General features: G+C 39.9%; 1 protein-coding gene across 7 annotated transcripts in view; it reads left to right on the top strand.

The window, feature by feature from the left end:
- SCLT1 (sodium channel and clathrin linker 1) overlaps positions 1-27,459 on the top strand; it is a 128,300-nt gene that overhangs the window by 94,309 nt on the left and 6,532 nt on the right. For 5 of the 7 annotated variants that reach the window (XR_006280947.1, XM_038398134.2, XM_043513511.1 and 2 more), the window contains 2 exons: positions 14,437-14,515; positions 23,928-24,023. Coding sequence is in view for 6 of the 7 variants with exons in the window: in XM_038398134.2 (XP_038254062.1) it covers positions 14,437-14,515; positions 23,928-24,023 (175 nt within the window). In the remaining variant the exon portion in view is untranslated. Of the gene's footprint in view, positions 1-8,625; positions 9,567-14,436; positions 14,516-23,927; positions 24,024-27,459 lie in introns of those variants that run through there. The other 2 variants (XM_043513512.1, XM_038398138.2) reach the window with 2 other exon arrangements.

Genomic DNA, 27,459 nt, shown 5'->3' with positions numbered 1-27,459 from the left:
TGATGATTATAATGTCAAAAAGACAAAATCATGACTTCAGGTGAAGAATAAGCAGAAGAACCAGAAAACATAATAAACAAAGATTCTGTTTCCACATAATTACTCTAATAATAAAGAATCAGGAAAGAACAGAAAATAACAGCTATATGATTTAAAATTGTTTCTAACTAATCTTTTGTTTTCCATGATCCATCAGGTTCTACTGAAGGGTAAATTACCTTTTTTTTTTTTAATAGCTACAAAAATAAAATGCCAGTGATGTCACAGCACTGGAGAAAACATTGCTTTTAATCAAGTCCCAAAGTAGGATTCTTGACATCTTTTTTTGTAGAACTAAATTTAATCTAATCATTTTGTAATTTGTAATTAAAACTAGCTGGAGAATTATAGATCTTTGGGGCAAATACTGCAAACACATGCATGTTTAATTTTACTCATGTGATTAGTCCTATGAAGTCAATGAGACTACTCACATGAGTAAAGTTAATTATGTGTGTATTTGCAACAGAGGACTTAGAGAGATAAAAGAGCTATTAGGTTACCTCATCCACCCCCTTTCCAATGCAGAATGGTTATCTTCTGTATATTTACTATTGAATTGTACAGTCTAATTTTAAATACCCTAGGTAATGGAGTTTCCATCTTAAACTGTAGAACTGTCCTCTCAGGTATAATTGTCATTGATTCTTAGGAAGTTTTTTCTGAAATTCAGGATAATTTTTCTTGTCTTAATTTCATTAATTTTCTCATATTTTCTCAATTTGCCCTTTTCCATCCAAAGTGATTCCTTGTCCCTCCTTGTTTTTACCCTTCAGATATTTGTTGACTAATGTTATGTCCTTCTCTTATCAGTCATAAATATTTGTCTTTCTTTGTTTGTTCCTCCAGACCTGTAATAATCTGTACAGCTGTTCTTGATTCTGCGAGTGATTGTATGTGTGCATTCCACTCCAAGTGTGGGCGCACACCAATAATAGTTGCCAGAAATACCCACGGGGGCGGCTCAAGCACCCTCTGCTTCCCTGCGACCATAGCGCTGGTATAAAGCACCCAACCAACTCCATGGCCCCTCAGTTCCTCCTTACCGCCCATGACAGTTGCTGGAATGCTCCTTGCTTTGCAAGCTTGAAGTCTTTAAATAATTATTTGAGGACTTCAGTAACAGCCTGAGGTTATGGGTCTATTATAGGAGTGGGTGGATGAAGTTCTCTGCAGAGATTAGATGATCACAGTGGTCCATTCTGGCTTTAAAGTCTGAGTCTAACCTTCTGGGATAAAGACGATCATTGACATTTCACTCCTCTGGCACAATAGAACTCTCTACAATAAGAGCAAAGCTAGTCGCGGGGGGGACAGAATTTTTTTGGGGTCTCATCCTAGACTATGGAATAAACTCACCCAAAAACTAAGGACCATCACAGACCTCACCACCTTGCACTCAAAGTGCAAGGTGAATTTTTTTACCTTGTTTTCTCTAACAGAAATACATAGCAATATGTATATTTAAAAAATTTCTACCAAAACAAGACCTTCCACTGTAAATACTTCTCCCTGTGGAGAGAGGATGGCGGACCAAACAACATACGACCAAAGTTAATCACATTACTTAATACCCTACTAGAAGGCACTCGGATGCTATGATGGGTGATATAAGAATCTCTGTAGAATAGAAAAAAGAAAAGGAGTACTTGTGGCACCTTAGAAACTAACAAATTTATTAGAGCATAAGCTTTCGTGAGCTACAGCTCACTTCATCGGATGCATTTGGTGGAAAAAACAGAGGGGAGATTGATGTACACACGGAGAGAACATGAAACAATGGGTTTATCATACACACTGTAAGGAGAGTGATCACTTAAGATAAGCCATCACCAGCAGCTGGGGGGAGAAAGGAGGAAAACCTTTCATGGTGACAAGCAAGTTAGGCTATTTCCAGCAGTTAACAAGAATATCTGAGGAACAGTGGGGGGTGGGTTGGGGTGGGGGGGGAGAAATAACATGGGGAAATAGTTTTACTTTGTGTAATGACTCATCCATTCCCAGTCTCTATTCATGCCTAAGTTAATTGTATCCAGTTTGCAAATTAATTCCAATTCAGCAGTCTCTCGTTGGAGTCTGTTTTTGAAGCTTTTTTGTTGAAGGATAGCCACTCTCTGCTCACTCGATTACAAACCTGAGAGACTGAAGTGTTCTCCAACTGGTTTTTGAATGTTATAATTCTTGACGTCTGATTTGTGTCCATTCATTCTTTTACGTAGAGACTGTTTGACCAATGTACATGGCAGAGGGGCATTGCTGGCACATGATGGCATATATCACATTGGTAGATGCGCAGGTGAACGAGCCTCTGATAGTGTGGCTGATGTGATTAGGCCTATGATGGTGTCCCCTGAATAGATATGTGGACAGAGTTGGCAACGGGCTTTGTTGCAAGGATAGGTTCCTGGGTTGGTGGTTCTGTTGTGTGGTGTGTGGTTGCTGGTGAGTATTTGCTTCAGACTGGGGGGCAGTCTGTAAGCAAGGACTGGCCTGTCTCCCAAGATCTGTGAGAGTGATGGGTCGTCCTTCAGGATAGGTTGTAGATCCTTGATGATGCGTTGGAGAGGTTTTAGTTGGGGGCTGAAGGTGATGGCTCGTGGCGTTCTGTTATTTTCTTCGTTGGGCCTGTCCTGTAGTACGTGACTTCTGGGTACTCTTCTGGCTCTGTCAATCTGTTTAGGCCCATCAGAAAAATGGCTTCTATAGGTTAAAAAAAAATCTGCAAATGAAAGACTGTATGGAAGTTTCGGAAATGACAGACTGTTAACATAAACTTAGAAAACACTTGTGTCTCCAATGTTGAGGCCTTTTCCAGCACCAAAAGTCATGGTTTCACATATACTGTATCAGGAACTGCTAAGGCTCTACCTAGACAGCTAGAAGATACTGGAAAGAAACAGAATCCTAGGTAGGAGAGAAATGATGCAACCAATTTCCAGCTCATGTTAGAAAGTTAGTATAAGCGACTGTCATGGGCAGTTAGTATAATGCAGGGAGAGGTTTAATAAGTCTGCAAATGACACAGAACGTGTTCCTCAGCCCGCGCCACTTCCCGCAGCCCCCATTGGCCGGGCACAGCGAACCACAGCCAGTGGGAGCCTCAATCGGCCGAGCGTGTGGACGCGGCAGGTAAACAAACTGTCCTGTCCCGCCAGGGGCTTTCCCTGAACAAGCGGTGTCCTAAGTTTGGGAAACACTGGTCTAAAGGTTTATCAAATGTATATCTCTCTGTTAGAGAGCCTGTCCCTTCTTGGGAATCTCAGTTTGGTGTTGGCCATACTAATGAAACTGTCCTTTGAGCCATCTGAACTACTCTCAGAACCTTGAGTGTTCTATCATTCATCTATCTAAGTAGCTTTCATTACTGCCATCACATTAGATGAACATGTGGGTGGCATCAGGCTCTTTTCCTTCCCAGGATGCTAAACCATTCCACAGTTTGGTGGATCATATGGTGTCCACTTTAAATCCTCCTGCAGTGCCTGTGGAAGAGACTTTTCACCTGGTACTTGATATCTTTGCTGCTACTTTGAGGAGCAGAATGTCCCCACCCAGTTTGGATGGTTTGCTATAGCCGACTAAATCTGTGTGGACCACACCTGTTTCTTGTCAATCTATTTCTAAGAAAGATGACAAGTTGGATCAGATCCCTCTGAGGGGGTTTCTTACTTCCATACACTTCCTATCCCTAATTTACTGGTGATGGCTGCTGCCAATAATGGGGCAAGATCTGGACAACTACACTTCACCCCTGCCAACAAGTGGGGGAAGAATTGATTGGTTAGAGAAAAGGTGTTGTCTTCATTGGTATTAGGGTGGCGACTTATCAAGTGGTCATGGCCCGCAACCAATTCCATTTATGGGAGAAGATAGCATTGTTTTTACAGGAGACTTACCAGTCAAAATAAGAGGGTTAGCAAATGCCATTTTAATGGAGAGCCAAAATGTAGCCAAACACTGTCTGAGCCCCTTGATGCTTTGGACTCTGCTGCCAGATCACTAACATTTACTGTGACTATCAGGAGGCTGGTTCATCCTCTGTAGCTCTGGACACTAAGATTATGCTGGAGGATCTCCACTTTGAGGGGGAGGGTCTTTTCAGTGAAAAGACCGATGAACTTCTGGAAAAACTAGGACACAAGATTGACAGCCCACTCTCTGGATTTGATTCTCTCTGTTAGGTGGAGGCCCTCAATGCCTGCTTTCCAGTACCAGCACAACCTCATAAATCCCGGCTTGTTCTGCTGCTTAGATTCTGCCATAACCTGAAACTGGGAAAGAAACTAATTGTACTAAAAAACTAACACTATCTATCTAAAGAAGAGAGAGACTCAGACTTCAAAGAGATCAGAATGGTTCACATCCGTCCAAGAATGTGGTTGGAAGGAACTGAGGTGGTGAGGGTCCTCTGCCCACTACAGCCTTGCTCTCAGAATGTAGGTGATGCTCAGAGGAGAGGTGGAGACATGAGAGCATTCCAACCCTGCTAAGAAGGTTCTATCATAAGGCATCTCAAGGTAGCACAATACTTATAGGTGGGAAATATGCAGAGCCAAATGAAGAACTGACAGAGTATGTTCCTGTGTCAGTTTCATATAAACTTTTGACTTCCAGTGCCTTTTTCCCCCTCTATATTAAATATAATTGGGTCAGGAGTTCAACTCAATGGATTAGAAATTTTCATGCATCCTAGTGCTAATAGCTTCTAGACTTTCTGCCTGTTAATATAGAAGAGTATGAAGTAATTAAGAGATGTCAATAGATAGAACCATTTCATTGGATAATGGTCTTCTGCTGGTATAGAATTGCTGTAACATACCCAAAATGTTTATTTTAGAAGTAGGAGACAGTGTCACTGGAATGTAGATGTAATAATTTTGTCTGCTGGATATTGTTAAGTTATGGTGTCAGTCCTATCTTATAATTATCTTTACAGTAGCAAAGCCTATTTAAAATTGTGATCAGATTTCCATTATCATCTATTTTCACGTTTATAGTTGTTTTAAATTCTTTTGAGGTAAAACTTAATGATGAGCTGAAATTGTTCCTGTTAAAATCTATTCAGCAATTTTTGAGTTATGAGAGTGTTGGAGGGAAATAACACTTTTTTCAAAACTATTGATCTCTTTCAACACCCATAACTCAAATATCTTCCAAACTTGACTTGTAACTATTCCTCTCTGAAGAAGTCTCATAGCTAAAAAGGACATCATGCATCAATTTTTAAGATCCACTCCCCACTGAATTCAGTGACTCCTGCTCAAAACGAGTAAATGGAATGATCCAGGCAACAATAGTCCAGTTAGCCTGACATCAGTTCCATTACGTCAGATTTGTTGCCCCAAAAGAATAGCTCTGATATGAGTAAAAAGAAAAGGAGTACTTGTGGCACCTTAGAGACTAACAAATGTATTTGAGCATAAGCTTTCGTGAGCTGCAGCTCACTTCGTCGGATGCAGTGAGCTGTAGCTCACGAAAGCTTATGCTCAAATAAATTTGTTAGTCTCTAAGGTGCCACAAGTACTCCTTTTTCTTTTGTTGAATACAGACTAACACGGCTGCTACTCTGAAATCTGATATGAGCGTCTCTCCCACATCCTCTACAATGGCCTTGTTTTCCTCAGATACTCCTTTAAAACCTTTGTTGTCTTGTGGTTCCACTGTGTGTTTGGCAAGCTGCCTGCTTCTAATGTACTTGCAAAAAAGAACAGTAATTTTTGTTTATCTTTAGCAAGATGCTTGTCAAATTCTTTCTTGGCCCATGTTATATTTTTATATTTTACTTGCCAAGGTTTGTGCTCCTTCCTATTTTCCTCATTAGGATTTGACTTCCACATTTTAAGGGATGCCTTTTTGCCTCTAGCGGCCTCCATTACTCTGTTGTTTAGCCATGGCGATTCTTTTGGTGGTCCTCCTGTTGTTTTTCACTCTGGGCATGCATTTAGTCTGAGTCTCTACTTTGGTGTTTTTAAGCAATCTCCATGCTGCTTGCAGACATTTTAGCCTTATGACTGCTTTTCTTAATTTCCATCTAACTAGTGTTGTCCTTCATGTGCAAGTCCTCTTTTTAAAGTAAAATGTTATTGTGGTGGGTTTTTTGATATATTCTCTCCTACAAGGATGCTAAACTTAATTACCCAGAGGTAATGGTCACTATTACTGAGAGGTTTGGCTATAGTTATTTCATGAGCCAAATCTTCTGCACTATTTAGGACTAAATGAAGAATTGCCTCTCCCCTTGTGGGTTACAGAACTAGCTGCTCCAAGAAGCAGTCATTTATGGTGTCTAGAAATTTTATCTCTGCATCATGCTCTGAGGTGATTTTTACCCAGTCAATATGAGAATAGTTGAAATCACCCATTATTGTTGTGTTTTCTGCCTTTGACTCCTTTCTAATCTTCCTGCGCATTTCACAGTCACTGTCACCATCCTGGTCGTCACCATTAGTAGTATATTTGTACTGCTATACTCATTACTCAAGCATGGAATTTCTATCCATAGAGATTCTATGGTACAGTTTGATTCTCTTAAGATTTTCACTTTATTTGACTTTTTTTAACATGTTGTGCCACTTCCCCACCAGTGCAAACTACTTTGTTATTCCTATATATTTTGTACCCTGATATTGCATTGTCCCATTGATTATCCTCATTCCACCAAGTTTCCATGATGCCTATTGTATCGATGTCCTCACTTAATGCCAGGCACTCTATTTCACTCATCTTAGTATTTAGACTTCAGTGGCATGATATGTCCTAAATTGAATGATGGGGGGAGGAAGTAAGTTTAAAAACTGCTTAGCAGATAATTAATGACCATAATGTTTTAGCAGATCCTAAGGAAATCCTCCTTGCCATGTAACATTAGCATATTTCTCCTTAACAGGATTCTGGTAGGGACAGTGGCTAAAACAATATTCACAAAGAAGATTGCAAATATCATATTGAAACAAACAGTAAAATGATACTAAAAATGGCCTTCAACAGAGGAGAAAATGAAAACTGCAACTGTTCTAAAAAAAAAAAAAAAAAAAGTAGATCACACATTTTAAGATTTTTCTGCAAATTCTGATAGATTTTGCCTCCTTAGCATTGAGCATACCTTAGTCTGCCAGTAATCTCAGATTCCAGAGTAAAGGTACTACTCAACCTGAGTAAGGGCAATAATATTTATCTCTAAGCTTTTTTCTTTAGAATGAAATTTTTATCTACAAAGCTAACGAGCCATTTAATGCTAGCATCATGAAGCACAAGCTGTCTTTTTCTTTATAAAAAAGAATGTATTTAAAAATTGCATGAAACTATAAAATTCACAATTTTCAGTCAATGAAAAAAATTTCTACTGATACAATATGTACATATTGACACATGCATTTAGCAATCTCAATATAAAAAAATATAATATGGGGACAAGTTGCTGTGAGATTGTTATATGATTACATTTGTAGCTTTAACATTACATTAATGTAGCTTTTTGCATTGAAATCTAACTGGCTGAGAGAACAGATCTGTTTATGTTTCAGCAAATAAGGTGATGAGTTACTTATTTTTTTAAGCTTTCATCAATGAGCAGTGATCATCCATTACATAAATTCACAAACTGCATGGCAAGGATTCTATTAATTATGAGGCTTTTAATTTTATTCCAAACACTATCTTCATTTGACTGCAGCTGCCTTAGGTATCTTTCTTCCAGTTTTCTCATTCATCATGTCATAGTTGTGGTGCCAGTGTCATTACACATTTAGTCATGTAAATTCCTCGGAAGTCTTCAGACTTGTCCTTGTATGTAACTAATCTCCAGTTTTCATGCCTAAATATAGGTGTTGACCAGAACCATGTACTTTGATGTACCATATTTGATGTACCGTATTAACTAAATTACACAGCATTTTCAGCCGAAGGAGGCTTCCTCCATTTCTAAAACATTATTCTTGGATATACTACTATAATGTTTGGCAGCCATAGCTGCCTATTTTAAGGATGAGAGACAGCTGCAGGTACTGGCAGTCTACAGAATGCATAATTATTAAGAGTAACTGATGCGTATGATAGTATATAATTCAACAGAAAAAAACATCTGGCACATGCTATATTTGTCATATGAGAGTTTTGCAGTAGGTACTTGCTGCAGCTGGCAGATTCATCATCCATCTGCCAAAATACTAAACAGCTCACCTTTTGTTTTCTACTTGCTTTGAAAAGACAATATTGAATAGAAACTGATTTGATTAACTTTTTTAAAGCCTTTCTCTTTGTTTTAATATTATTTTTTTTAATAAGCAGAATGGATCAGCTCTTTAGCCCAGTACTTTTAGTGTTCCTTGTAATTTATAAGGCTAAATCCTTTCCTTTACAATCAGGGTCCAGAAACCCTAAGAGGACACCAGAAGGTTTAGGCCCAAAAATGATCATTGTTGTAATATGTGCTTATTAGTGTATTATGGAAGTATATCGAGTAAGGTCTTTTATGAAAGCTTGTAATGCTTAAACTTCATGCTTATTATGAGTTATATACAGACTATGGTTATGAATTTATGTATTTGTGTATATGGAGAATTGTGCAATTTCAGTTTTACCTCACAGCAGGACTGCAAGCAATGAGACGAGGAAAGGAAGAGAGGTGCTTCACAAGCCAGGTGTTTTCACAAAACTAGACTCAAGTTACAATCCACTCTGCAACCCAGGAAAACACAGTTGTGGACCATTAAAGTTAATGGAAAGATACTGAGGCATTCTGGCTATCAATTCAAGGGAATTTTCCCGACTCTGAATAACCATGAGCGACTATGCAAGGAGAGGGTTTAAAAAAAGGAGTCTTAAAACTGAAGTTTTCATCTAGAAACTGAGGGACAGCGTGTTGGCAAAAAGCTGTCTGTGAAATGTTGGATTCCTCCTATAGCTAGTGAGTACATTGGGAAACTGTTCAGAGGCAATAGATAAAATCCCTTTTCTAATACAAGTTATCTAATATGGAAGTGTAAAGCCTGAGATGGCATCTTTGTTTGTTTTCTGTGTAACTTGTAGGTTTTTGCTTTCTCTTATTATTTCATCTTTAAATCTGTGGTTTTTCTATTAAATAAACTTTTTGTTTATTTTTACCCAAGCAGGCATCTGGTTCACAAACTGTGGAATGTATGTGCCAAAGTGAACTGATAACAGAGGGGCTGGTTTCATCCCTTTGGTGTTGATGAACCAGAGGGGAATAGTGTGAATGTCTGGTAGTTCAGAACTAGGGAAGACTTGGGACTGTTGGAGTGACCCTACAAGAAGTAACTGGGCTGTTGGAAGTCAGGGTGAGACCTTGTCCTTGTGGGCAGGTTACTTGTGTCAGGGATCTGTGCCATAACAGCATACTATGAAGGCATCCCAGTGTTACAGGGCAGCCAGTGACAAAACCCCTTACTGGGCTGGGTGATCCCCAGATATCATTGTGACAGTCCATTACAGGAATTGCACCCTAATATCTGTGAACGGAAGTCCACACTGCAGACTCTTGCTAAGCAGACCCTAATAGATTCAAGAGTAGTTTGTTGTGACTTCCAACTAAAAATATTTTCTTGATGTAGCACTGTACATAATCATATCCACTCTGATAAAGTCCTTGCTGTTGAATGTGCCGGTTCCACACTTCATCACACAAGTGTAGAAGGAATAGATTATTTTTCAATGATTTATTTAGTATTTTGAATTCAGAATTATTCTTTGGACCTTAAAGTGATATTTAAGAAGATGGTGTTTGATGATTTAAAATTAACAATTTCCTTATTTTCAAAAAAAATTGTTTTATCAGTATGTGTGTAGTTTAATATTAGCTATATTTTAATACAGACACAGCCCATACAGTTAGTGATAGTTCATGCATACGTAGCTTCCATCAAATACCCCATCAAGGATGATGTACATCCCAAGCTTCTGCATCCAACCATCTTTTACTTTTCTCTCCTCGGATCATTTCTACTGCTGCCTCAGTAGCCATCGTTGTCTTCTCTTCCTAGACCCTATTCCTTAAAAAAAAAAAAAAAAAAAAAAAAAAAAAACACTAGGAGATGAGGGGAGAAGGCTGGGAGAGACTTCTGACATCTCCACGCCTGGCTTGAGTACACAGGAGCAGGAAAATCAGCTAAATGAATATATAATAAGAGATAATGGAACACAAGCTAGAAAATCAGGTTGAGGTATTAGGGAAACAACTGAAATAATTGTACATGAATCCAAGGAGTCTGAGCAATAAAATGGAGGAACTGGACCTACTGTTACAGAAGATCAAAAGATACACAAGGATTACATAAAAATAGTGGAATAGTACCCAGGACTGGAATAGTAGAATTGAAAGGTATTTTCTGCTTAGGAGAGATAAGAATAAAGGTAAAGGTGGTGGGGTAGTGCTGTACATCAACAAAGTGATAAACTGTAAAGAAATATGAATTGATAGTAAGGCCAAAACAGAATCTGTTTGGGTCAAAAATCTCTTTGGTAAAGGACTGTAAAAGAGGTTCTGTAGGGATAATTTTAAGGATCTGCCATAGACCCCTAGGGCCAGATTCAGGTATGGATAGTGAACTCTCTAATATTAGAGTGATAAATACTATTGAGTATTGTCATAGTTAGGGGACTTTAACTTCCTGGATATAGATTATATATTATAATGCTGCTAATACTGGTAGAGCCCACTTATTCCTGGATGTGAAAGGTGACAGTTTTCTTCATCAGATCATCACTGAACCAACAAGAGGTGATGGCCATTTTAGTCTTAGTCTTGGTAAGTAGTGAGGACATCAGAGAAGAGCTGGTTGTAGGAAATAACCTTGGATCGAGTGATCATGAGTTGATTACATGATTTCAATGAAATAGCAGGATAATCAAAACCAGATAATCAACTATGAGTTTTGATTTCAAAAGGGCAGACTTTGGGAAATTAAGGGAATTGCTGCAGTTAACAAAGACAGCTGGATTAAAGAGCTCAAGGATTTAAATCCCAAGCAAAAGGGAAAAAAACCTGTAGGGAAAAGCTCCAGACCCAGATAGATGAACAGCTACCTCAAAAAGCTTATTAGGAGTAAGTAAAGAAAGCTACATTGTGGAGGTTGGAAAATGTAAGAATGAAGTATACTTGCTAAAAGTCAAGATGAATTAGCTCTTGCCAGGGAAATTAAAATAAATAATAAGAGATGTTTTACAGTGTTGTAGCCATGTTGGTCCCAGGTTATTAGAGAGATAAGGTGGGTGAAGTAACATCTTTTATTGGACCAACTTCTATTGGTGAAAGAGACAAGTTTTTGAACTACATACATAGAGGGGGCTGCTATGCAGTGTGGATGGGAGGGAAATTAAAGATTATCTAGATATGGCCCAAAAACTAAATGAATACTTTGCCTCAGTTTTAAGTAACAATTGTGCTATGGAATGTGTGTATGAAGGCAGTAGGGCTGATGGAAATCAGTGTCTAGAAATGGAAATTACTACATATGAGATGGAAGAAAAACTTGAGTGTAATGAACTCAAATCAGGGAGAAACAGATAATTTCTATCCCAGAATACTGAAAGAACTGGACATGAGATTGCTAGTCTGGTAGCAAAGATTTTTAATTAATCTATCTATTTGGTGTTATAGTACCATATGATTGAAGAATAGCTAACATCATACCTATATTAGAAAGTGGAGAAGTGTGATGCAGTCAATTACAGACTTGTTAGTCGGACCTTAATAGTTCAAGGTTTTAGAACAAATTCTGAAGGAAAGAATAATTAAATTCATACAGGTAAATGGTAAAGGGGATGTAATACAATATGGATTTACCAAAGGTAGATCATGATTGGTGGGCTAACCTGATTTCCTCCTTTGAGAAAATAACAGATTTTTTTAAGATAAGGGAAGTACAGTAGATTTAATATACGTGAACTTCAGTAAAGCATTTGACATGAAATCATTAGTTAAATTAGAGAAAATGTGGATCAGTACGAGCATTCTAGGGTAGATAAGGAATTGGCTAAATGGGAGAAGGCTACTGACTGTTCTGAAAGATGAATTATTGGACTAGAGGGAGGTTACTAGTGAAGTTCCTCAAGGATCGGTCCTGGGACCAAACTTGTTCAATATCTTTATTAATGACCTTGGCACAAAAATTAGGAAGTGTGCTAATGAAATTTGCTGCTGATACAAAGTTGAGAGGCAGCATCAATACACAGGAGGATTGGAATATTGTACAGGAAAGATATGGAAGACTGAAGTGGCAAAAATGGGATGAAATTCAATACTACAAAGTGCAAGGTCATTCACTTAGGGTCTAATAATAAGAATTTCTGCTACAAGCTGGGAGTTTGTAATGGAGGAAGAGAGAAACCTGGTTGTGTGGATCGATCACAGGAAGACCATGAGCCACCAGTGTGACGTGGCTGTGGGGGAAAAGGGCAAATGTGATCCTAAGATGTGTTAGGTGAGGCATTTCCAGTAGTGATAGTGATGTATTAATGCCATTGTATAAGGCACTGGTAAGATCTCATTTGGAACACTGTGTACAAACAATTGTAGTCACCCTTGTTCAAGAAAGATGAATTTAAACTAGAACAGCTGCAGAGAAAAGCTATTAGGCCCTCTATTCCCCTGATCATTCTATATTATGAGAGGACACTGGAAGAGCTTGGATTGTTTAGTCTAGCAAAAAGACCAGTTATAATGAGGGGAAATATGATTGTTCTATGTAAACACATTGGGGTGGGGGGTGTGTACCAGGTAAAGTGAAGAGTTATTTAAACTAAAGGACGATGCTGGCACAGGAACAAATTCAAGAAAATTAGAAGAAAGTTTGTAACCATCAGAAGGGTCAGGTTTTAGAACAGACTCCCTACAGAAGTTGTGGGGAGCTGTAAGAGGGAGCTGTACAAATTTGTGAACACAGTTGTATGACAGGGCTGTTTTTGATGGGAGGGGCCGGGCTCAACAGTGCTGGGGCTCACTTCTAATTTATGTCTTATTTTCCTGAAGCTCATGCTTCAGGGTTTCAGCTGCTCACCATTGGGGGTCAGGAAGGGATCTCCCTCCCACACCTATGCATTCTGGGAAGGGCTTTTTATATCTTTCTTCTGAAGCCTCAGGGATTTCCATGGCTGGAGACAGGACACTGGGCAGAGAGGGCTAGGGCTCTGAGATGCACCAAGCATTCTCTCTCAGGTGCTTGGCTGGCTGGTTCTTACTGACATGCCCAGGATCTAACTGATCACCATATGTGAGGTTAGGAAGGACTTTTCCCTCAGGTCAGATGGGCAGTGATGCTGGGGGGACCGGGGGTTGGCCTTCCTCTGCAGCATGTGGGGGTGGGTCACTTGCCAGGATTATGGGTATATTTCACTTAATTCCCTGCCATTGCATTAATCTCGAGCACTGGTGCACCTCAGTCCCTCCTATTCTCTGCCTGTGGCTCAGAATATTCTGATCTTCTGTGGGTCTCATTTACTTTGATTTCATCTTTAGTGTTCTGGTGCTGGGTGGTGTTGGTGGCCTGTGATATACAGGTGGTCAGAGTAGATTATCTAGTGATCCCTTCTGGCTTTAAACTCTATGATTCTTAGACAATCTTTTTGAGGTCATTGAAGACCAGTTATAATACAATAGAATGTGTTTTTAGAAGCACTTTTCATACAGAACAAGTTATTCCAAAATGCTCTGAAGTTTAACAATCCGGGAGAGAAAACAGGAATTACCTCTGGGGGAGAGGTTGTTTTCCAGTTGATTAGTTTCTGTTTGAAAGTTATCTTTCTGCCTCTTTTCTCCATTTGAGTGTATGGCTGTTGTCCTTTTCCTGTATCCTTTTTCCACCTTACAATTTACATAATTCCTTCTACTCTTAAGTAATGTCTTACCTAAACATTTGTAGTTATATCATGCTACTGTACCTTTCTCTCAAAGTTGTATTACCATATCTCTGTCTACGTTTTTAAAGATTAAAATGAGCAATTATACTTCAGACTGTGCATAAGAGAGATACTTCCCTGAATTGGTCAATGTGCTTGGTTTTTTAGGTTAATTATATAACATTAATTTAGTTGACTTTTCAGTTTATTAACATGTAAACGGGGAACACTGCAAATAAAATTTGTATGTGTACTCAGTGTGCTTAATGTTATATTTGTAAAATGTGATTATTTATGTTGAAGAGAACTCCAAGGGCTATTGGTCTTCACAAAAAATATACCAAGTCTTTGCCATCACCCTTTTTAATACATCTCTGAGAAGCTAGAGTTGGGATATTTTCTGACTGCGTGTATTGTGAGCAACATTCTAATTAAAAATGGACTAAACCAGGAAAACTTCCTCAAGAAAGGATCTATTAAATGTTAGTTATTTGGATAACAAATGCATTACTGTACATTAATCAGCTTCTTTGGTCTGATTGATAGAAGCGTGCTGAGTCGACAGAAACTTCATACACAAGAGCTGATTTCTCAGCTGGAAGTGGCAAATGAAAAGATAGCTGAGGTAAGAAAATGACCCTCATGGGAACTACTTTGATACAACTACATGCACATATTGTAGAATCTTACTGAACCTTATCCAGATGAGTTACATAGTTAGTTTATAAGTGCCTCTGAAGATTTTAGAATCTCTTTTAACTTTGCTCCCGAGTCATAAAACATGAGAAAGAAGAGATCCTCTTTCATTGTTACTAATATATAAATTGTGTGGTGACTCAGAAAATGTTATTTAAAGATTATTTAATCTTATTCATGCATGCCTTTTAAAGGTGGGCCTATTATATTCATTATGCAGTAGCACAGTAAATAAAGGTAGGGTTCTTACCATACTATGAGTGGTAGAGTTTACATAATATCTATAGGTATGAATAAACTAATGTGCCTTCCATTATACATTAAAAGTAAAGGAAGGTTTGTTTGAAGAGTGTGCCTTATTAAATAATTAATGGACATCTTTGAACACAGATATGCCTTTGTCACACTTCTAGTACATCTGGGATAGCACTCTCTAGAACAGTGGTGACCTGTGGCCCGTCAGGGTGATCCGCTGGTGGGCCGCGAGACAGTTTGTTTACATTGACCATCCACAGGCATAGCTGCCTGCAGCTTCCAGTGGCCACAGTTCGCCGTTCCTGGTGAATGGGAGCTGTGGGAAGCGGCGACCAGCGCATCCCTGCAGCCCGCACCGCTGTAGCACTTCTGGTGAAGACACTCCAAGCCGCCAGGACAGAGCTTTTCCATCAGCTTAATAACTCCTGCCTCCATGAGAGGCAGTAGTTGTGTCCATGGGAGAGCTTGTCCCGCTGACATAGCACAATCTACACAAGTTGGCATAATTTACAGGGGTGGGGATTATTCATAGCCCTGAATGACATAAGTTACACCGACATAAATTACACCAAAGTAGACATAGCCTTAGAGTATCTACTTACATCAAAGTCTTCAGGTCCCACCCTCAGTTCTGTGTAAGTACATTTAGCAGTCATCAGCACTTTCCCTCCTCTGGTGGATAACCATATGATCTTCACTCATCCTGTCACAACTAGATTTCTGTGAGTGCTTCTCAGATCCTTTCCACCATTTGTAAAGTTCACACCTCAGTGGGACCTCAATTTTGTCCTGTCGTCATTCACTATACCTCCCTTTTGAGCCTCTAGTCACATGCTCTGTGGCCCATCTGTCTATGAAGGTGGTCTTTCAAATAGCTATGACATCACCCAGAAGAGTCAGTGAGCTGGGAGCGCTCATGGCAGACCTGCCATTTGCAATCTTCTATAAGGAAAAGATCTCATTATTCCCTCACCCCAGATTCATCCCTAAAGTAGTTTCTGAATTTCATGAGAATCAGGTAGTCTACTTACCAGTATTTTGTCCAAAACCAATGCTTCAGGGGAAGAGAGAAGGCTCTCTGGATATGCAAAGTGTTTTGGCCTTTTATCTACAAAGGACATTAGAAAGAAACCTAAACTGTTTGTTTTCATAGCAGAGCGATCAAGGGGTCAAGCTATATTGGCGCAGCTAAGTGGATGTTAGGTGTGTACACACACACACATGGTTTGAGGGCTCATTCCACCAGGGGGCAAATGATGTACCTATACTAGAGATATGTAGGGCAGCTACTTGGAGCTCTTCGCATATCTTTATGAAGCATTATGGTCTGGTCCCAGTCATCCATGGATTCAGCTGTGTGGACAGCAGTACGACAGTCTACTGTCACTTCTGTGTCCTGGCATCCACCTTCTGTTTGACTACTACTTATTAATCTCCCATGTGGAATACACTTTGGGATCATTACTCAAAGAAGATAGGAAGATTACTTAGCTGTAACTGGAGATTCTTTGAGATGTGTAGTTCCAATCTGTATTCTACTACACTCCTTCCGTTCCCTCTGCTGTGAATTATTTCGACTGTGGTGAAAATAGGAAACTGGAGAGGAATCTGCCTGCACCACCTTTCATTCCCTCAGTTGAGAGCACATGTGTGGGCCAACAGACACTACTTTTTTTAAAAACGACTCAGGCACATGGTTCGCATGCATACCCACTTACGAAATACAGACTGGGACCACCCATCTCAAAGCACCTCCAGTTACAGATAAGTAACCTCCATTTTATGCAGCCCCGCATCTCCCACATTTCTGATATGTATGAACTATACCACTTCTGTCTGCTGTTTCTGGAGGCAGCTGAAAGCTGCATCACAACCTGTGCTAGCCACACCCCTCCTCCTTGCTGTCGGATCTTCTGCCTCCAAGGTAGTAGTTTTTCTTAGTCCCATTTTTTTTTTTTTTTTTTTTTTTTTTTTTTTAAGATTTGTTTAACTGTTTTCTGAGAAGCTAAAATGTTTTTGTTTTCAAGCCTTCTGGCCTCCTCCTGGTAATTCCTGGGGCAACAAAGGACTGCAAATATAAGACAAGACCCTTTTTAGAACAAAAAAGATGGGTTAGAGGATTACAGATTGTTGTAATAAGACATAGGATTTATGGCTTATTACAAAAATCTGTAACCCATTAACCCCCCTTTTTGTCCTATGACTCGAGGTGTTAAGGGGCTTTTTATTCTATTCTAAGGGACCATTCTTTCTTGAATAGTCCCTTAGAATATGTGCTAACTACTTATGCTAAACAATTTGTTCCATCTTGCATTTGTCTGTGACGCTTGGAATATCTTTCCCAGACCTGAAGAAGAGCTCTCTCTGGCTCGAAAATTTCTCTCTCTTGCCAACAGAAGTCAGTTTAATAAAAAATATTACCTCATCCACCTTCTCTGTCCATGACAGGATGTCAGTCTTGGCCTCCAAGAAACTTAATAATATATTTTCCTTTGGGCATTATTATGATACGTGTTTTCCAGTTGATGCCTCCTTTGAGGGCATCAGAAGATCCAAATGAGATGTCTTACCTTCAGAAAGTGTTGCAAGACCCATAGACCATAAGAGCAATGAAACATTGCACAGCAATTTCAAAACTTCAGCTATAGCTATTCAGACCAAAGGTTTTTCATCTATTTAATAGATAAGCCTACTTCATGATAAACAAGTGGTTCATCTTCTAGGGGTATGATCCTTGACTAGAGTGAAATGTTTTGGGTCCTGTCTTGATCAAATCCTTGATGTGATTTGTGATGAGCAATGGCTTCTAACTCGGTCGCTACAAGGATGTCATGTTACTTCTGTGAATAGTCATCACTCACTCTAAATAGATATTTTGTGCATCTAGATTTACCAGTGATCTGTTAGGGGAAACATTAGAGAAATTAGTAGCTGAGACTGCAGAGAGGTCTCTGTCCTCTCTATCAAAACCAGCACCGGAGTCTGTTAGTTGCTACCAGCACCAAGGTTATCCAAGAAGGAAGTGTTACTTTGGCAGGAGGAGAAAATCTGGAGCAGAAGTTTCCAAGGAAACCTAAATGAATTTTCCTCCAAAAAATCAAAGTCCTTAGCATGACAAAGCCTTTTCCTTCTGATTCACCTCTTTACCCAGTCTTTAGTGGCTAATCATAATCACAGCAAGGCATAGCTCACAGGCCACAGCGTGCAGTGCCACAACTCAGACACATCTGAGGAACAGCTGGGGTGGGGGGGGGGAGAATAACATGGGGAAATAGTTTTACTTTGTGTAATGACCCATCCACTCCCAGTCTTTATTCAAGCCTAAGTTAATTGTATCCAGTTGGCAAATTAATTCCAATTCAGCAGTCTCTCTTTGGAGTCTGTTTTTGAAGTTTTTTTTTGCTGAGGAATTGCCACTTTTAGGTCTGTAATTGTTAATTGTAATTGTTCTTGTCAAGTGCTGAAAATGGCCCACCTTGATTATCACTACAAAAAAAAGGTCCCCCACCCCCGCCCTCCTGTTGGTAGTAGCTCACCTTACCTAATCACTGTCGTTACAGTGTGTATGATAACACCCATTGTTTCATGTTCTCTGTGTATATTAATCTCCCCACTGTATTTTCCACTGAATGCATCCGATGAAGTGAGCTGTACTCACAAAAGCTTATGCTCAAATAAATGTTAGTCTTTAAGGTGCCACAAGTACTCCTTTTCTTTTTGCGGATACAGACTAACATGGCTGCTACTCTGAAACCTGTCATTATACAAGGCACTGAATTTAGCCGTATGGAGTGGAAATCTATCAACTTCATGAAAAAACTCATACAGATACAGACAGACATCATCTTCCTTTCCAAATGCAAACAGATGGACATCATACCAAAAGGACTGAAAGTAAAAAATCCATTACAATCTACATACCACACAGACTATGCTGACAGCTTGTGCCACACGCTCTCAAAGAAACTGCAGAACCACCTGATCAACACCTCTACAGCAAACAGGGAAAGATTAAGAATGAGATCTCAAAACTGGATACTCTCATAAAAAAAACAACCTTCCATACAAACTTCCTCGTGGCTGGACTTTACAAAAACTAGACAAGCCATTTACAACACACACTCTGCTTCTCTACAAAAGAAAAAGGACACTAAACTATCTAAACTACTATATGCCACAAGAGGCCACAACAGTGGTTCCTTAACCCAATATTGTTAATCTATCCAACTATACTCTTAGCCCAATAGAAGAATCTGTCCTATCTTGGGGCCTCTCCTTCTGCCCCTCCACCCCCACAAACATGATACAGTTCTATGGTGACCTAGAATCCTATTTTCTACGTCTCCGACTCAAGGAATATTTCCAACTCACCTCTGAACAACATACTAACCCACAGAGACCTTCCTACCAAGACTACAAAAAGAAGGATTCTGGGTGGACTCCTTCTGAAGGTCGAAACAACAGACTGGACTTATACATAGAGTGCTTCCACCAACGTGCACGGGCCTCCAGCTTTCATCCAGACCACGCCACACGATCCATTGTCTACAGCCAAGCTCTACGATACAACCACATTTGCTCCAATCCCTCAGACAGAGACAAACACCTACAAGAACTCTATCAAGCATTCTTACAACTACAATATCCAGCTGCTGAAGTGAAGAAACAGATTGACAGATCCAGAAGAGTACCCAGAAGTTACCTACTACAGGACAGCCCAACAAAGAAAATAACAGAACGCCAGTAGCCATCACCTTCAGCACCCAACTAAAACCTCTACAACGCATCGTCAAGGATCTACAAACTATCCTGAAGGATGACCCATCACTCTCACAGACCTTGGGAGACAGGCCAGTCCTTGCTAACAGATAGCCCCAACCTGAAGCAAATACTAACCAGCAACCACACACCACACAACAGAACCACTAACCCTGGAACCTATCTTTGCAACAAAGCCCGTTGCCAACTCTGTCCACGTATCTATTCAGGGGACACCATCAAAGGGCCTAGTCACATCAGCCACACTATCAGAGGCTCGTTCACCTGCGCATCTATCAATGTGATATATGCCATCATGTGCCAGCAATGCCCCTCTGCCATGTACATTGGCCAAACTGGACAGTCTCTACGTAGAAGAATAAATGGACACAAATCAGACGTCAAGAATTATAACATTCAAAAACCAGTCGGAGAACACCTTCCGTCTCTTTGGTCACTCACAGACCTAAAAATGGGAATTCTTAATAAAAAAAAAAAAAACTTCAAAAACAGACTCCAATAAGAGACTGCTGAATTGGAATTAATTTGTAAACTGGATACAATTAACTTAGGCTTGAATAAAGACTGGGAGTGGATGGGTCATTACACAAAGTAAAACTTTCTCCATGTTTATCCCCCCTCCCCCCAACTGTTCCTCAGACGTTCTTGTCAACTGCTGGAAATGGCCCACCTTGATTATCACTACAAAAAAAAAAGGTCCCCTCCGCCCCCCCCCCGGCTCTCTTGCTGGTAATAGCTCACCTTACCTGATCACTCTTGTTACAGTGTGTATAGTAACACCCATTGTTTCATGTTCTCTGTGTATATAAATCTCCCCACTGTATTTTCCACTGCATGCATCCAATGAAGTGAGCTGTAGCTCACGAAAGCTTATGCTCAAATAAATTTGTTAGTCTGTAAGGTGCCACAAGTAGTTCTTTTGTTTTTGAGCAGTTTAGTATCATCTGCAAACTTTGCTACCTCGCTGATTACCCGTTTCTCCAGATCATTTATGAATAGGTTGAATAGGATGGTCCTAGGACTGACCCTTGGGGAACATCACTAGTTACCCCTCTCCATTTTGAAAGTTAACCATTTATTCCTAACCTTTGCTCCCTGTCTTTTAAGCAGTTCTCAATCCATGAAAGGATCTTCCCTCTTATCCCATTACAACTTAATTTACATAAGAGCCTTTGGTGAGGGACCTTGTCAAAGGCTTTCTGGAAATCTAAGTACACTATGTCCACTGGATCCCCCTTGTCCACATGTTTGTTGACCCCCTCAAAGAACTCTAATAGATTAGTAACACATGAGCTCCCTTTACAGAAACCATGTTGACTTTTGTGCAACAATTTATTTTCTTCTGTGTGTCTGACAATTTTATTATTTTCTGTTGTTTCAACTAATTTGTCCGGTACTGAAGTTAGACTCTAGAGCCCTTTTTAAATATTGGCGTTACATTAGCTATCTTCCAGTCATTGGGTACAGTAGCTCATTTAAAGGATAGGTTACAAAGCATAGTTAATAGTTCCATAATTTCACATTTGAGTTCTTTCAGAACTCTTGGGTGTATGCCGTCTGGTCCCGGTGTTGCTGTTAAATTTATCATTTCCAGCTCGTTCATGGGCAGTGTTGGGCTGTTAAGGTGTTCTTCCCATCACGGGAACGTTAGATGTTGTTAATTATGGTCACTATCTCCAAGCGGCCCTGTTATAGTTACCTCTTGGACCAGATCCTGCGCTTCACTCAAGATTAGATCAAGAGTTGCCTCTCCCCTTGTGGGTTCCTGTACCAGCTGCTCCAAGAAGCAGTCATTTAAAGTATCAAGAAATTTGTCTCTGCATTTCGTCCTGAAGTGACGTGTACCCAGTCAATATGGGGATAATTGAAACCCCCCACTATTATTGAGTTATTTATTTTGATAGCCTCTCTAATCTCCCTTAGCGTTTCATCGTCACTATCACTGTCTTGGTCAGGTGGTCAATAATAGATCCTACTGTTATATTCTTATTAGAGCATAGAATTACTATCCATAGAGATTCTATGGAACGTGGATTCATTTAAGATTTTTATTTCATTTGATTCTACATTTTCATTCACATATAGTGCCCCCCTCCTCACAACCTGTTCTGTCCTTCCGATATATTTTGTACCCCAGAATGATTGTGTCCCATTGATTGTCCTCACTCCACCAGGTTTCTGTGATTCCTATTATATCAATATCCTCCTTTAACACGAGGCAGTCTTGTTCACCCATCTTATTATTTAGACTTCTAGCATTTGTGTACAAGCACTTTAAAAACTTGTCACTGTTTTTGTCTGCCCTTTTCTGATGTGTCGGATTCTTTATGTGAATGTTTCTCGTCTGATCTGGCCCATACTTTGTCCTCTTTCATCCCCTCCTCCTGACTAAAACCTAGAGAATCTCTATCAATAGACTCTCCTCTAAGAGAAGTCTCTGTCCGATCCACATGCGCCTCTGCAGCAATTGGCTTTCCCCCATCTCTAAGTTTAAAAACTGCTCTGCAACCTTTTTAATGTTAAGTGCCAGTAGTCTGGATCCATTTTGGTTTAGGTGGAGCCCATCCTTCCTGTATAGGTTCCACTCTATCCCAAAAGTTTCCCCAGTTCCTAATAAATCTAAACCCCTCCTCTCTACACCATCATCTCATCCACGCACTGAGACTGAAGTTCTGCCTGTGTAAGTGGCCCTGCGCGTGGAACTGGTAGCATTTCTGCGAATGCCACCATAGAGGTCCTGGATTTCAGTCTTTTTCCTAGCAGCCTAAATTTGGTCTCCAGGATGTCTCTCCTACCCTTCTCTACGTCATTGGTACCTACATATACCACAACCACTGGCTCCTCTCCAGCACTACACATAAGTCTATCTAGATGCCTCGAGAGTTCGCAACCTTTGCACCAGGCAGGCAAGTCACCAAACAGTTCTCCCGGTCATCACAAACCCAGCTATCTATGTTTCTAATGATCGAATGTCCCATTACTAACACCTGCCTTTTCCTAATGTCTGGAGTTCCCTCCCCCCCGGAGAGGTAACCTCAGTGCGAGAGGATACCCCAACATCATCTGGAAGGAGGGTCCAAACTATGGGAAGGTTTCCCTCTGTTCCCGTTGACTGCTCTCCATTTCTGGACCTTTCATCCTCCTTAACAGTGCAGGGGCTGTCTGACCAGAGGTCGGTCAAATCTACAGTGTCCCCGAAAGCCTCATCAACATACCTCTCTGCCTCCCTTAGCTCCAGTTCATGGTCTCTGAGGGCCAGGAGCTCCTTGCACCGAACACACATGTACACCACCCATCCACAGGGCAAGTAATCATACATGCTACACTGAGTGCAATAAACAGAATAGCCTCCACTCTGCTGCTGGGCTTCTGCCTGCATTTTCTCCTACAGTTACCTAGGTTAATTATAGGGTTTTTGTTTAAATCAGGAAGTGGGTACAATCATTGTTTTTGTTTAAATCGAGAAGTTTTGATTATAGTTTAGTGTAAAGATTTTAAAGAATGGAAAGTGTATCTTGCCCCCTTCCCACTCCCCTTCCAAACTCCCTCTCGAAACTCCCTGTTAGCGGCCCCTCGTCTCGTGTTCACTGCTTGATAAAGCCCTGGTGTCCTTCATAGCCCCACTCCTGACTAAGGCTCGGCCAATGAACAGAGGCTTCTAGATTTCAAACCTTGTTTAGAAGCTCACAGCTTTCAACTGCCGGCCACAGCACATGGTCCTTCAAATAAACAAACCGACAGGCAAGCTCAGCACCTAACCCCCAAACACAAACACACATTACAGACAGCCACTTACCCCAGCGGTCCCGTATTTACTCCTCCTTCACCTGGGAAACTCCCTGTTAGCAGCTCCCCTGTTGGCAGGAAGGTGCTGCAGGTAGTGGTCCAGACATAACCTGGCTATTTGAGCAGTTCAGAAAGAATGTCTTTCCTATTTCTTATGTTCACTTTTCTGACCCTCCCTACTCCTGTTCACTGCTTGCTATTTCCCATGTGTATCATAATTGTGAGAGATGCTAGGTTGAAGAATGGAAAATTTCTTATACAATAATTTCCTTTCTGCTAGCAGCAGCAGCAGCTCTAAGGTGCCACAAGTACTCCTCGTTCTTTTTGCTGATACAGACTAACACGGCTACCACTCTGAAACCTGGAAATTATTCGGAATCACATGCGTATATTATTTCCTGTCTTGTAGATGGTAAATAGTTCCAATATTTGGCATTGTCCAAACTCCATTTGCTCAAAGTTTTCTCACTGCAATATATATGAAACTCACAGTTGTAATAAGATCTTTCACTTTTATACAGAATGAAAAATTAATGATGGAGCATCAAGAAAAAGTCAACAGACTTCAAAGGCGACTAACACAGGCAGAACAGAGGGCAGCTACAGCATCTCAACAGGTACAAAACTGTAATCAGAAAGCAACCTTATTACAGCTGCATAACGAGGTCTTTGAATGTTACAAGAAAAAATGTTGTTTTGGAATCTCCCTAGGGTAGAGGTGTGTGTTTGTTTGTTTGTTATATGTAGTAAAGTAGCTGATACAAACAACTATACAGTTCTAACTTGGCAAAATGTGTCATTTCAGAATATTTAACTACACTCCAAGCTTCTGACCGTTATGAATGAGTGAAATACTTCACTTGGGCACATCACTGAAAATCCAGTGCTTTCATGTAATATGTTTGTGGAAATTAGATGTAAACTCTGTTTATGTGGTTGTCGGCATATTAATGAAAGCATTTGAGTTTTTAGTAATCCTTTGCAACAAAGGAAGGAACCCACTTATTAAGTCTGTGCAAAACTGAAACAAGATCAGAATGAGGGAATAATCTATAAAGTTTAAATACCTATCACCACTGATTACACAGAACAGCTGATCCAGCTCCCTTGCAAATTGACCAGTAAGGCTGTATTCATTAGAAATGATGGCTTCATAGTAATAAAATACAGATGTTGTGCTAGCTCCCACAGACTGGCACCTGTAGAATCTCATTCTGATTCAGAAGACAAATATGTCTTCATTTCATAGCTATGGAACTCTGTCTAGGCTTTTTTTAGGCAGTTGAAGCTAGTTTAAGACAGACACAGTTGCGGGTCAGGAATTTCTAGGTCCCAACTAGTTGACAGATATCTCATACTGGAAAAAAAGACAAGGTGGAATGTCAAAGGAGGGGAAATTTTTAATCGTGTTCTGTGTCTACTCAGTTCTATCATACACCCTCTTACTTTTAGGTTACAATTTTCAGTCTCCCTCCATAAAAGTAAATAACTTAAAAAAGAAGCGTGTGGTGGTGTTTGGGGAGGAGAGTGATTCTCCCTCACACAGTTCATAATTTTGGGGAGAAGACGTAAGAACAGCAACATTGGGTCAAACCAATGGTCCATGTAGTCCAGTATCCTTTCTCTGACAGTGAGCACTGCCAGATGCCTCATAGTGAATGTACAGAACAGGGCAATTATTGAATAATCTGTCCCACCATCCAGTCCCAGCTTCTGTCAGTTGGAGGTTAAGAGACATCCAGGGCATGAGGTAGTGTCCCTGACCATCTTGACTAATAGCCATTGATGGACCTATCCTCCATGAACTTATCTAATTCTTTTTTAAACCCAATTATGCTTTTGGCCTTTAGAACATCCCATGGCAACAAGTTCAACATGTTGACTGTGTGTTGTGTGAAGAAATAATTTCCTTTTTTTGTTTCAAACCTACTGCCTGATAATTTCATTGGGTGACCCCCCCCCCAGTTCTTATGTTATGTGAAGGGATAAATAACACTTCCTTATTTACTTTCTCCATACCAATCATGATTTTTTAGACCTCTGTCATATCCTCTCCCCTTAGTCATGTTTTCCAAGATGTAGTCTCAGTCATTTTAATTTCTCCTCGTATGGAAGCTGTTCCATACCTCAATCATTTTTTGTTCTTTTGCTCTTCTCCGAACTTTTCCCCATTCTAATTTACCTTTTTTGAGATGGGGCAACCACAACTGCATGCATGCAGTATTTAAGGTATAGGTGTATCATGGATTTATGTAGTGGCATAATATTTTCAGTCTTCTTTATCCCTTTCCTAATGGTTCCTAACATTGTTAGCTTTTTTGACTGCTGCTGCACGTTGAGCAGATGTTTATGAAGAACTATCCACAATGACTCCAAGATCTCAGTCTTGAGTGGTAACAGCTAGTTAGACCCTATCATTTTGTATGTATAGGTGGGATTATGTTTTCCAGTATGCATTACTTCTCATTTATCAGCATTGGATTTCATCTGCCATTTGTTGCCAAGTTACCCAGTTTTGTGAGATCTCTTTGTAACTCTTCACAGTAAGCTTCACACTTAACTATCTTGAGTAATTTTATATCATCTGCAAATTTTGCCACCTCACTCTTCACTCCCTTTTCCAGCTCATTTATGAATACGTTGAACAATACAGGTCCCAGTAAAAATCTTTGCAGGACCCTGTTATTTACTTCTCTCCATTGTGAAAACTGACCACTTTCTTTCATGTCTTTTAGCCATTTACTGATCGATGAGGACCTTCCCTCTTATCCTATAACTGTGTACTTTGCTTAAGATCCTTTGACGAGGGACCTTGTCAAAGACTTTCTAAAAGTCCAAGCAACTAGAACAACAGGCTTACCATTGTCTACGTTCGTTGATCCTCTCAGAGTTGTGAGGCATGATTTCCTTGATTAGATTGGTGAGGCATGATTTCCTTGTACAAAAGCCTTCCTGACTCTTTTCCAATATATTTATCTACATGTCTGATCGTTTGGTTTTTTTTGCATAGTTTCAACCCATTTGCCTGTTACTGACATTAGGCTTAGTCGCCTATAATTGCCAGGATCGCCTCTTGAACTTTTTTTAAAAGTCAGTGTTATTTTAGCTATTAGCTATCCTCCACTCTTCTGGCAAAGAGATTGATTTAAGTGATAGTTTACATACCACAGTTTTGCAATTTTGTATTTGAGTTCCTTTAGAACTCTTGGCTGAATTATCATCTAGTCATGGTGACTTATTACTGTTTAATTTATTAGTTTGTTCCAAAACCACCTCTACTGACAGATAACTCAGTCGGGGTCGATGCCTCAGATTTGTCACCTACACATGAACCATTCTTTTTAGGTATCTCCCCTATATCCTCTGCAGTGAAGACCAATGTAAAGAATTCATTCAGTTTCTCCTCAACAGCCTTGTCTTCCTTGACTGCTTCTTTAGCACCTCAATTGTCCAGTGGCACCACTGGTTGCTTGGCAGGCTTCCTTCTTCTGATGTACTTTAAAAAAAATTTTGGCCATTAGTTTTTGTGTCTTTTCCTAGATGTTTTTCAAATTTTCTTTGCCTGCTTTATAAAATTTATTGACTTGATTTGCCAGAGTTTATGCTCCTTTCTATTTTCTTCACTAGAATTTGACTTCCAATTTTTAAAAGATGTCTTTTTGTCTCTAACTGCATCTTTTACTCTGCCATTTGGCCACAGTGGCTTTTTTTTTTTGGTTCTGTTTTTTGTTTTGTTTTTTTTAATTTGGAGTATACATTTTGTTTGAGCCGCTATTATGGTGGTTTTAAATAGTTTCCATGCAGTTTTCAGGCATTTCACCCTTGTGACTGTTCCTTTTAATTTCTGTTTAACTAGCATCCTCTTTTTTGTGTAATCCCGTTTTTGAAGTTAAATACTACTGTGGTGGGTTTCTTTGTCATTTTTCCCCCTACAAGGATGTTAACTTTAATTACATTATGGTCGCTATTACTGAGGTTTTAGCTATATTCGCCTCTTGGAGTAGATTCTGTGCTCCACTTAGGACTAAATCAAGAATTGACTCTGCCCTTGTT

The sequence above is a fragment of the Dermochelys coriacea genome, chromosome 4, assembly GCF_009764565.3.
Source record: "Dermochelys coriacea isolate rDerCor1 chromosome 4, rDerCor1.pri.v4, whole genome shotgun sequence".
Taxonomy (NCBI): Eukaryota; Metazoa; Chordata; order Testudines; family Dermochelyidae; genus Dermochelys; species Dermochelys coriacea.
The sequence above is the reverse complement of the archived record's forward strand: the minus strand, read 5'-3'. Positions and strand labels throughout refer to the sequence as shown.